The 12,855-nt window shown below is 34.0% G+C and overlaps 1 protein-coding gene and 1 long non-coding RNA gene across 3 annotated transcripts; one reads left to right on the top strand and one right to left on the bottom strand.

The window, feature by feature from the left end:
* The first annotated feature begins 933 nt into the window (after positions 1 to 933).
* On the top strand, positions 934 to 3,576 carry LOC120165495 (DNA-directed RNA polymerase II subunit RPB1-like). 2 transcript variants are annotated; one of them, XM_039174996.1, is made up of 3 exons: positions 934 to 1,225; positions 1,325 to 3,201; positions 3,288 to 3,576. In XM_039174996.1, exon 2 carries the CDS (start codon positions 1,633 to 1,635, stop codon positions 2,266 to 2,268), a length of 636 nt encoding a protein of 211 aa, XP_039030927.1. In that variant the 5' UTR covers positions 934 to 1,225; positions 1,325 to 1,632; the 3' UTR covers positions 2,269 to 3,201; positions 3,288 to 3,576. The 2 variants fall into 2 exon arrangements, with proteins under 2 accessions (XP_039030927.1, XP_039030928.1); XM_039174997.1 differs by having other exon boundaries at positions 3,277 to 3,576.
* A 2,161-nt stretch (positions 3,577 to 5,737) lies between these two features.
* LOC120165269 lies at positions 5,738 to 6,079 on the bottom strand. The gene is made up of 2 exons (XR_005519792.1): positions 5,917 to 6,079; positions 5,738 to 5,807 (listed from the first exon to the last, which is right to left on the bottom strand). It is a non-coding gene; the product is annotated as an uncharacterized LOC120165269 (long non-coding RNA).
* Positions 6,080 to 12,855: the final 6,776 nt, after the last annotated feature.

The raw sequence follows: 12,855 nt of genomic DNA, 5'->3' as shown, positions 1-12,855 counted from the left end.
ACACAATAAAATTTTTACACATCAACGTAAATAAATTAATATAATTTAATATTATTACCTTCACCGCAAAACTATTTCGACGTATGCTCCCGCTTTCCAATTTTACAAATACAAAAATTAATTGAAAATAATTAGTATAATATTTTTTTTCAAATAATCATAATAAACAATAAATAAAAAAAATTATAATAAAATTACCTTATAACGAAAAATCGCACGAATTTCTAAATAAAATATGAGAAGATTGCCAGAATTATTGACTCGTTGACGAAATTGTTATATTAATTTATAAGTTGAGAGGAGAGATGTGAGAAATTAAACGGCGAAGAATGGTATTTATAGCGAGGAAAGTTATACAAAACGCGATACCTGCCCCGCGCTATATAAAATTATGTCAGGAGTAAATGTATGTCGCGGTACCTGCCCCGCGCTATATAAAATTATTAAAGGTATAGCACGGTACGTGATCCGCGCTATACCCACGTGGCGCCAGCTCACCGTATAGCGCGATGCAGGGGGCGCGTTATACCTCACGTGGCGCCAAATCATCGTATAGCGCGGTGCAGGGGGCAGTTTTACTGCTAAGGGTGTTAGATCGAAAAATATAATCTGACCGGTGTTAGATCAATAATATTACCGGTCACCGATAATATATCGAGAAAACCGCCAATATAATATATATGTTTTATTCATGAAAAATAACGTAAGTTTGTTAAATCAAAAAATCTTTTTAAATTTATTGATTAATTAATTTTTTTAAATGAATAAAATTACATTATTAATTTATAAAGAGTTTACTGTAAATAAAATGTCAAAATCGTAAATCATTTAAAAGACGAGGTCTGCGGTACTAAAAAAATATGAAAGGATAGAGGAGCATAAAGTACATGGAACGATATTTAAATATAACTGTGAGAAAATCATTTCAGATCCGTGAGAGTCTGCTTCATTCCTATCTGCCTCTAAAGCTTCCTCACTCTCATTTCCATGGCGTTTTGATGATTTTGAGCCCAAAAAAAAATAGAGAAAAAAAGTTCCTGAAATCAAAGGAAAAAAACAAAACAAGATTCACCCAATACCCATTTACATGAAATCACCTTTCACCAGAAGAACAAGAAGGAAACGAAAGAAGAAGAAGAACGTTTCACTCCCTCTTCAGATCTAAACGATATCAGATCTTACTTCACTCCCAAACATTTCTCAAGGTCCAACATCCTTTTTTCCGGTGATTTTTCCAACTCCCAAGTTTCTCTGAGATATTTAACCCCGATTTTATGTTTCCTTTTTTATTTAAGATTCGTTTTTTTTCCCTTTTTTGTTGCAGTTTTGATGACTGATGGTTGTGATCTATGAAGATCTTGTCTGATTCGAGGTTATAGATTTGTGGGTCTTTTTTAATTTGAATCCAGTAGTTATACACATAAGTAAATCAGTTCGATTTTAGTTACCTTCTTATTTGTATCTGCAATGGCGGAGATATTGTTCTGGGCATGATTTTGGTCTCAAAAGTTGTCATCTTTATTATGTACTTCAGTGATCCGTAGCAAGGATTAGGGGATTTTAGAAGGACTTGGTTTATTTTTCTTTTTAGGGTTGAATCTGTGGTTTTTGATTTTCAAAATTACGAAAGCTATGGAGACACTTGTTGTGGTGGCGCACCATAGGAATCAGTACTGTAGGAAGGTGAAGCCACACGATCCTGCGAGATTTGGGTCATCACCACCGTCTAGGAATTTCAGAGGTGTCAACTGCCGGACTTTTCAATCCGGAGCAGGATTGCTCCCAACCCCATTTAAATATAATTCTACTCCTTCAACCAAACGGCCATCTTCCCCTCCCTTTTCACCATCTTCCCCCAAAACACCATCTCCTTTTGCTGATGGAACACACTCAAAACCCACCTGGAAAAGCTCTCCTATTCCTATCACCAGCAATAGGACTCCTAGAAATGGTAAGCCTCTTACCGAGGAGATTTCTGGGGAAGGTTTTCTTTACTCTGAGCTTTGGGCTGGACCTGCTTATTCCAATTCGCCGCCGCCAAGTTCTTTGCCGATACCCAAATTCTCACTTCGGGTGAAGAGGACCGTGTCGCTTGATTTGCCTGCTGCTGACCCTGTTATTGATGTTCATCAAACTGCTAAGTCTGCACCTGCATCCCCTACCAGGGAGCTTAGCCCTTCTGTAGCTGAACTTTTTCGTAGTGCTGACTCTGCGTCTGCGACAAAGGCTTTACGTCGTATTCTCAACCTTGACAGTACCTATGACTGAAAAGAGTGGAGTTCTTCAGCTCCTGTAAATAAGTTTACTGTGCAAAATTTGAAGTTTGGTTTTTTAGTTTATATATAGATTGAATAAGATGGTTGGTAGCATGGGTCGGTATGTGTTGGTTCAGCTTTCTTTGGGTGGTGATGAGAAAAAGGAATGGCGATGGTAGGTTGACAATCTCCAGGCTTTCCTTTATGAGATGGTTTATAAGAACTTCTGATTGACTCAAGGCACGAGGTATGTGATTTGTGGGTGCTGTAGGCTTGGATGGAAGATGACTCGAGCTATTCAGGAAGCCAAGGGGGGGGGGGGTTCATTAGAATCAAACGTTGTCTGCTATCTTTGAATTGACATGAAATCAAACTGATGACTTGGTAGTGGAAGACTTTACAATATCAACTCCTTGGTGATTAATGTCTGTTTAGTTGTCCTTGAGCTAATTTCTGATACAGTGTATATATTAGAGTCTGTAGATCCCCTACTAAATTGCTTCCCAAATTTCTTAGGTTTCTTTTTTCTTAGTGCCCTTTGTTTCTATTAGTATTAACTTTGATCATCCCCTTTGTTTCTTTTTTCAACCTTAGATTAAATTAGCCTGCCTATGTGACCTTTCTTTTTCTTGCAACTACTTTTGTTTCTCCAGCATTGCCTTAATTGGCTGCTTAACAATCAAATATCCGCAATATCCTCTTACGGGATTTCTCTCTGTTTTCCCATCCTGTCCATCTTTTTCTGGTTTTTTTGTTAAGAAAATGGTGGTAAGGAAAAGTAAAGTGGTTATTTGTTACATCTGAAACTTGTTAGGTTAACCAGTTCCATCCCCAGTTGAAAGTATCGTTTGTGTCTTGTTCATCCTGGTGCCTAATGCCCACTCTGATATTGTTTCTTAGAGCCATCTCTTATGGAGATTGTTGATTGTTCCAAGATACTTGCAAGGTATTTTCTTTTCCTTGACATTTAATTTAAATTATCTTGTTCTTTGTTAATCATTACTAATGATCTGCTCTTAAGGTTTTCAACAGGTAGCGGCCACTGGAATAAGTTGTTTTCAGGAGGCTTTTGTTAAAGTAGATGTGCTGATGTTAGATGTCTTTAATGCAAGCCTTTCTGTAACCAGCAACTTTCTTGGAAATGTTTGTTTTCGGTGTCTGTTGTTCTCGGGTTCTTTAAGTAGCCTTGTGTTGTGCTTAAAGTGCCATGATAATGTTCGAACTTCGAAGTGCAGTATGTTCTCTTTGTTAGCTGTTTTTTACACTTATATTTATGCATTATGATATTCGAGTATATCGGAATATGAATCTATTGGAATGCTATCATACATGGGAAAGTACTTTGTGTTTGAAACTGGCAGCTTGTGTCCCTGAAAATGCTCATATTCTTACTTGCCTGCCAGTAACACTCTGTTCTTTCAAGTGGAAACATGTTAGCTTCCTTTTAAATCCAGCTTCCTTTATTAGTTGGGTTTCACAGTGTCAAAGTGTTGATCAGTCGGGCATGCAATAATTGTTTTGCGATATAATGGTTTGATTGTTGTAATCGATTAATTGAATGACTCAATTATATTTTATTGAAATACAATGATTTAATTGAAAACATTCAAATAATAGTGTTATGTGATGCAATCTACCCATGTTTTTCCTTTTGCTAAATGTTAATGAATTTAGATTTAGAATTTTTTGTTGGTGTTTAGGTTTTAAATAAGGATTATTATCTCACATGTAGATTATTTAAATAATTACTTTACGATATTTTTTAAAAGGTCGAAATCTACATGCACGGATTACATTGTTCAAATGCTCGAACTTAGATCTCTAAGGGAGAATAAGATACCTTAACTGATATCACTCCAGGTTCCTTGAGACCTAGTATTATGTATGTTACGAGTATGAACGTTTAATGTTAAATAACTTAGAGTTTTTGAACATGTACTATTTAAATTAATAAAAAAATGGTTTTGTGATATCGTAATGAATTTGATGTTGAAAAAATGTTTTAAAAGTATATAAACGTAATATATCTAATGTATTAAAATATGAAAAAAGGCAAAAAATTCCTCACATAATAACGTCCCTGACAATTATTTATTGAAGTAGGACGAATGTTATAATATTACATGAAAGATTTCTTAGGATGATATATTAAAATATGACAAAAACGTAAAAACATTCTTCACATAATACTCCTGTAAATTATTTGTTGAAGTAAGATGATTATTACAGTGTCACATGTAAGATGTTGAGAGTATAATGCGTCTTTAGTTTTCTTGAGAAGATGCATGGACGATAATACGTTTTCTTCATGGTCGGTTATTTTTCTTTTTGAGAAAACTGAAGACACATTATAATTATTGTGTTTTCTCTAAAAAAGTAAAAAACGTATTATGCTCCTAGTGTTTTTCATATAACATTGTAATAATCATCCTATTTCAACAAATAATTCATGAAATACTGTGCGGAAGCTTTTTCTTTCACAACATTATCGGGATAATTTTACCATTAAAATATTCATATACTATTAATGTTTTCTAAAACAAAATTTATATTTTTCCTGCCTTTATGATTTGACCTTCAAATAATAATAAAATAAATGATTTAACGCCTATTTAATTTTGACATCTATTTCACTATTCTTGAGAAAACGCACTGCTGCAGTTATCAAAATTGTTCTTTCTATAGTACAGTTCAGGAGTTACAAGTAAATCGATAAATTTTTTGGAGCAGTAGCGGTGGACGTTCACGGTCATCTTACTGCTTTTTGTTTCCATTTTCGTTATTTTCTTTTCATTTTACTAGTTTTTAATTTTAATTTTATCATAATTTCATATTAATATTTTCTCGACCTATTTTTGTAAAGGATATTATTATTACCTATGTTTGTAAATTTTCGGTGCAAGTTTATTTCTTGATTTTTTTATTGGTCTGTATTTTAACATGCTTCTATGGATGTGATTGTTTTTCAGGGAATATCACCTTCTCCGTTTATCATTTTTGATATTTTTCAAGTTTTTCTTCCATGATTGATGCTCAGATCTTTTGGTGCGATCAGTTTATAAACGTCGTTGTTGTATTTATTCATATTTTTACTTATTAAACTATCACTAGACGATCATTATGAGATTTTATGATAATTCCAACCGTGTTTATTTACGTTAATACATTTATGATAAATGAATATTTAAGGAAAAACATCTTTAACTAAAAATATATATAATTTAAATATTATTTTTCAGTTAAGTTAAAATAACCCACGTGTCTCAAAATTATATATATGGGGGCAGTACGATGGGGCAGGGGAATTCCGTTCGTAAATTTCTCTGTGAAAAAGAAAAAGATGGAAGAAAACGAAGAGCGATCTGGAAATGATGTGGTTTGATAATTCCATTTGAAGAAAGCTTCTTCTTTTTTGCCTAATTGCTTTATCCTTCAAACATTGATCTACAAAGATTATATAATTTATCCAAAGCACAAAGGTCTTAATTCTCCTCTCCATGGAGGATCATTTCCTGATATCGGCACTCCTGACTGCAAAAAGCTTTCTCTCCTCTGTGCATTGTAAGAGTTAAACAAATGATCAGATTATACATTAAACAAACCTAATAGAATCAAGTTCAGAAATCTGGGTTTTGATGAGGAAGTAAAATGGAATATGAACCTGTAAATGTAAAAGTCAATCTTCTGTTCAAGATTCTTCTTGCATGTGTGACAAAAGCTGAGGAAATAATCACTCTTTGCTGCACACTTGGTCCCATCAACTTCACTGCAACAGCTCTTAACAACGCAGTTTATATATATATGAGTTGTTTTTGGATTAGGCCCGTGGGATTTCACGCATGTATAATCCTCTGATAGCTCCTTTTCTGAACTCTGAGATTGGTCCCAAACACAACCTTGTTCTTGTTGTTACTTGTCTACAGAGAACTGCTGTTTTCGACTATGGCGAGACCAATACCTTTTGGTTCCAATGGTTCGGGTGAGATGAATCTTTTGGGAGGTTTGGGTTGATTTGAATGGAGAACAAAGGTGTTACCAAACGGAAACAATGGCTTGTCGTCGAGGATTGAAGTAGGGGACATGACGGGTTCAGTCTCGGGGAGATATTTTGTGGTGAAAGATTTGAATCTTGGAGAGACAAAGAGAGAAGTGTGATCAGCCATTAAAGCTTGCTTGTTGGTCACTGCTCTGAACTTATTCCTCAGCATAACTTTCACTTCTCAGATGTATAGTAATCCCAAATGTGTAATGAAATCACTGCAAAACCAGAAACCAAAGGGAACAAACAGATCAATTATGCTCAATGAACATAAGCTTCAGCACTCGCCTTGATTGTTTGAAGTTTGAACTTACTTTCTGTTGGTGGGGAGCAAGACTATCATTCTTGACATTGATTTCACTCTTCCAACCCTTCTGCTTTAATCATCAGTTTCATTCAGCTGTGCAAAGATGGCTAGGAATTTGCAATAACCTCTGCAGAAGAGAGAGAAAAAGGTAAGAGGCACAAAAGAGTGTAGAGTTTTGTAGTTTAGTGTAGCTTTTTAAAGAGACCTATGCCATGCCTATGCATGATCATTAGTGGGGTTTTTGCAGTGAAAAAAGCATGCAAAAAAGGTAGATTTCTACATCAATCTTTCACTGTTGTCTGCAGTACAGGCCAGGTAATGGTTTTTAACAATATTTTTAAAATCAGATTGGACTTTAAACATGTAAAGTACTGATTTATTGGTTTAATTGTGGTTAAACTGGGTTGAATTAATTTATATAAAATAATATTTTTTTTTAAATTTTATATAATATTAAAAGTGATATTAATATATATATAACACTCTTTTTTAAGTTCATAATATTAAAAAGTATAAAAATATCACAAGTCATGACATATATAAGTTAAATACCATAAAATTAAGTGAAACAAAATGATTCAAATTAACTATAATATAATATTTAAGATCAATACCTAATGAAATTCATTAACAACTAAATAAAAAATATTTAATTATTTTATAAAAAAAACATAACCAGTGACCGATTCACACCAATTTTATCGGTTCGTTGCAAAATTGATTGCAACTGATTTGATAGGGTGATCGGACCAAATAGACAATCGATTTTCGATTTAACCGGTCAAACTGACTGATCCAATTTTAATAACACTGGTTTTTAGAAATAAAGGCACGTAGTGGAAGGGATGATGATGATAATGAACCGAAAATTTTTATGGATGAAACTATGATTTAATCAAGTTCTTTTACCTGCAGGTGTTGAAAAAAGCAGAAGAAACAAAAAAATACTAAAGTAAAGTTGTTCGGTGTTTTTAGCAGCATTTTAAAAAATAAACGTCACTAATTTTAAATATATAGTGGATTTTCAATTTAAAATACCGCAAAATAGTAAAATTAGCGGTATTTTTATACAAACGCCGTAATAGGGTTCATATATAGAGGCGTTTTTCAACAAACACCACAACATATACTAATTTAGTGGCGTTTTCATACAAACGTCGTAATAGGGTTCATATATAGTGGCATTTTTTCAACTAACGCCGCAACATATAGTAATTTAGCGATGTTTTCATATAAACATCAAAATAAGGTTCATATATAGTGGTGTCGTTACAACAAAAGTCGCAACAGATTAGTACTTTAGTGGCGTTTTGCAACAAACGCCGCAATAGATTGGTATGTTAGCGGCATTTTTATACAAACACCGTAATAGGGTTAATATGTAGTGAAGTTTTTCCAAAAAATAACGCAATAGAGAAGTACATTAGCGGCGTTTTTATACAAACGCCGCAATAAGGTTAATCTATAGTATCGTTTTCCAACAAACGCCGCAACAGAGTTGTACTTTATCATATTTTCTATACAAATGCCGCAATGATTAAAATATATATTTTTTAAAACGGATGACCAAAATATGATAGACAATATTTGTTGTTTAGAGTCAATGGTGTTTTTTTATAAAACGTCGCAAAATACTCTTACTTTAGTGGCGTTTGTATACAAACGCCGCGAAAGACTCAGACTTTCATGGCGTTTGTAAACAAACGCCGCTATAGACTTTTACTTTAGTGGCATTTTTGTTCAAACACCACAATAGTTATGTACTTTAGTGGCGTTTTGTAAATAAACGTCGCAATAATCATGTAATTTAGTGGTGTTTTCGTAATAAACACTACAATATTGATGTACCTTAGTGGCATTTTTATTATAAACGCCGCAATTGTGTAATCCTTTAACCCATCGTGTTCCAAATTCCTAATTGTTTCATTTACCCGTTTAAAATTTCCCTAAAAACACAACCTTTATCTCTTCATTTAACATTTTCTTCCCCTTTTTTTTCACTCTTCGTCGTCGATTGCTCATTGGCCTCTGTGTTGCAATACATCAAATATACTCTTCAGCCGCTGTCAGCCCGCTCCTCTATCGCGTCCTTTTCTTTTCCCTACTCAATCATCCCTTTCTTCCGCCGTTTGTCGTCATTTCTACTTTCCACTTTCCATCTTTCTCATTTGCATCTTCATTCTTTGTACCCTAACAGAAACCTTGAAAAGCAACTCTAAAGTGATGATCCACTGCTATCAGGTCTAGAATCAGCTTCCGCGCTTCATTTACTTCACCCTTCCGTCGCTCCACTCTGTTTAAAATCCCAAAATTTGAAGGTTAGGGTTTTTCGGTTGTTTAAAAAATCTAGAATTGCAAATAACATTTTGCTTTTATTTACAGGAATTTGAATTGGATTCATATCTTATTGGGGTAACTTCTGACTTCATTTTGTTTTAAGTTTTATGATTACTGTAAATTTTATCGGTTTGGTTCATTATTGATTATAAAATAGCCAAGCAAAGCAAACCATCAGACCACCAGACCAAGAATGATATATTGTTGTAAATTAAACATATGTTTAAATTATCCTGAAACACCAATGTTTAATGTTGCACCTTCTTGTACAACTTTCTAACATTTTGCAGGATGTCGGGGTTCCTTTTTAGATGCCTTCTATGTTTTATCATATTCTTAACAGTGTAGTAAATCACTGCCAACAGCTCAGTATGATGTTTAACATTTAACATTTCAAATGCTTTGATGCAAACTTGATTAACATTCCAGTTGAAGTGGAGACCCCCGCCATTATTATCATGTATGAATCAAACCAGTAACAAATTTTCCGTCAAGGCTATAATAAAAAAGAGTATTGTTGTTTACACCACAAAGGACAATATATATAACGACGTTTCCTAACTATGTCGCTAAAAGTCATTATCTTTAGCGGTGTTTATGGAAGAAAAGCTGCAAAAAATCATAACCATTAGCGGCGTTTTAGACTAAAAACGCCACCACCTTTTGCGACGTTGGTTTCAGCGGTGAATTTGGCAGCGTTTTTTTTCCGCCATAATTTTTTTTGTGGCATTAAAAAATGTCACTATATGACTAAAAACGTTGCTAAAAATCTTTTTTGTTGTAGTGAATGAAACCTTTGATTGAACTAAGAAAGCAAAAGATTATTATTTAAGCAGTAATAATTGAGAGGTAAGTTTTATCTTTTAGTATGATTCATCGAGATTTTTACTATATCCTTCATTCCCACAGATAAAAAAAAAATTAACTTCGATAAAGAAATGGAGCATCTATTTATCCCATCTGTCGAGACGTTTCTCTGTCCGATGACAGAGAGTGCAAATAATACACCCCAAACGGTGTAACTAGTCTCGAAAAAGTAATTATTTATCCTCCATGAATCAGATGAAACACTAAATTGTAGAGTCGCCACCAATTTTTTTATTTGGTGAGATTGGTCACCAAAATGTTATATTATTCTAATAAAATTCCTAGGAATAATATTAAAATAATACAACTCGGGTCTGCTTACCAGAAAAAATGAGTTCGGGAGTCGGTTACGTATGGGGAAGGATTAGCACCCCAAAACGCCCAAAATTAGTACCGATATTTATTAATTAATGTCTTTGCAATAAATTATAAATTTGCTCCTTAAAATAATTATTAAGTAATATAAAAATCTATTATAATATGATTATATTATAAATTATATAATTATAAAATACTAATAATAATTACTCATATAATACTTAATGATATTTAAAACATAAAATATTAAAATTAATTAACTTAATTCCAAATAATACTAAAGTTGTGTACTAATTATGTAATTTACCCTAAATTACTAATACGGGATCAACATAAAATTTATTAATATTTAAGGACTAAATATATAATTTTACCTAAAATATATATATGTGACTAAAATAAAAATAATTAAAATTGAAAAGCCAAATTAAAAGGAGAAAAAAACTTGTTTCGTGACCAAAATGGAATGTTTACAGAATCAGGGGGACCACGCTTATAGTTTACTCATGCTAAAATTTACAAAGATACCCTCCCAAAATGACGTAGTACGAGAGAGGGTATTTAAGCCCCAAAATCATCCCTAAGGCCTTCATTCTCTCAATTTTTCTCATTTCTTCTCTCTCTCTAGACGAGCTCTGGCATCTCTCTAAAAACCCTCGCCGAAGGGTAGCCGGTCACCGGCCGACAGCCTTACACCATTGTATTCCACCGCCGCGGCCACCACCCACGGTAGGCAAAAAATACCCAAAGACACTAAATTGAAGCCCTTACTCTCCTGAATTCTAAGTCCCTTTTGTCCTAAAAGCTTCTGAAATATTCTAGATATATGTTTTTACCTTTGGCTTTTAGACTTCCCAATGACGTTAAAGCTCCTTGGACGACCACTGTAAGTCTCTCGATCTCTTTTCCTTTCGGCTTTCGTTGCTTGCTGTGTTGGTTTTCATTGCTTCCTCTCTATGTCTCGTGTTTCTTCTTCTTGTTGTTGTTGGTCTCTCGCTCTTGTTGTCTGTGTTCATTGCTTCCTCTGTAATGATGAGGAAATCAGGTGAGTCACCGAACCTACGATGGTGACTCACCATAGCTTGATGCATTGTGTGGTCTGTAATCGTCTTCTGGATCCTTCTGTTGGAGGCGTCGTCGTCGTGGCATGCACTAGTTAGAGCAACGAGACGAGGTGGACGGAATAGACCTTAGGGTTGCAATGAGCACCCTAGGGTTTTGTTGGTTCGCTTCTGGCCCTTGGATCTGCCTTTGATCGAATGGTAGAGATGAGCTGGCGGCGCTGGAACGACTGGTGGAAACCCTAGCTGCTTATGGGTTTCTCTCACAAGCTTGCTGGAATTGGGCCTAGCTTGGGTTGTTGGGCCTGAATCAATCTGGGCTTGAATCTGTTTGTAATTTGGGCCTTCGGGTCTTTATTTGTAATATTGGGCCCCAAATTGGGCTTTATAATATTATTTAATAATATTAATAATAAAAATATATAATAATATCATATATATAATAGTGGTATAATATATAATTATAATAATAGTAATAATAATATAATAATAATAATAAGTAAGACCGGACGAAAATGACTGTCGACAGCTGCCTCTCTTTGTTTATTTTTTTGTTAACAAGAATAAAGCAAAGATAAAAAGACAAGAAATTTTTGTCTTACTGACTTATTATTATTAGGAAATCAAAAATAAAAAAAAAGATCCTACCCTGAGGTTTTACAGATGACCCGGAGGTTTTACAAATCACCCGGAGGATTTAATTTTCTAAAACATTAAATGAGAAACTTTGAAAATCGTTTTCTCATTTTCATGCGAAAACATCATACCCTGAGGTTTTACAGATGACCCGGAGGTTTTACAAATCACTCGGATGATTTAATTTTCTAGAACATTAAATGAGAAACTTTGAAAATCGCTTTCTCATTTTCATGCGAAAATATCCTACCCTGAGGTTTTACAGATGACCCAGAGGATTTAATTTTCTAGAACATTAAATGAGAAACTTTGAAAATCGCTTTCTCATTTTCATGCGAAAACATCCTACCCTGAGGTTTTACAGATGACCCGAAGGTTTTACAAATCACCCGGAGGATTTAATTTTCTATAACATTAAATGAGAAACTTTGAAAATCGCTTTCTCATTTTCATACGAAAACATCCTACCCTGAGGTTTTACAGATGACCCGGAGGTTTTACAAATCACCCGGAGGATTTAATTTTCTAGAACATTAAATGAGAAACTTTGAAAATCGCTTTCTCATTTTCATGCGAAAAAATCCTACCTTGAGGTTTTACAGATGACCCGAAGGATTTACTTTTCTTTGAACATTAATGAGAAATTTTCTCATTTTTTGAAATAACTTGTTGGTTGGGCATTCCCCAAAATAATGCTTCCTCTACGGATTACGTCCATCTATTCTTCAGATGTTTGCCTATCCTAACACGATTCCTTCATTTGGGATTTGAATCCTACCTTATACTCATAAGGTATTCTGTCCCTGCATCTTTTTATGAAAAAAATGTATTTATGCAAGTACAATGTAATGCATGATATGTTGTGCAAATGTTGTCCTTGTGAATGCAAAATGTCAATTCAATCTTCATTTGATTCCAAAGTTTGATCTCCTTCTATTTGATCATTGATTTCCAATGTTCACTTCAATCATCAATACAACCACTTATATTATCAAACTTGTATCTGATCAACTTGTATCTTGGTGTCTTTTTTTG

Source organism: Hibiscus syriacus, unplaced genomic scaffold (genome assembly GCF_006381635.1).
Source record: "Hibiscus syriacus cultivar Baekdansim isolate YM2019G1 unplaced genomic scaffold, ASM638163v2 tig00111582_pilon, whole genome shotgun sequence".
Taxonomy (NCBI): Eukaryota; Viridiplantae; Streptophyta; class Magnoliopsida; order Malvales; family Malvaceae; genus Hibiscus; species Hibiscus syriacus.
This window is presented reverse-complemented; position numbering and strand designations above follow the sequence as displayed.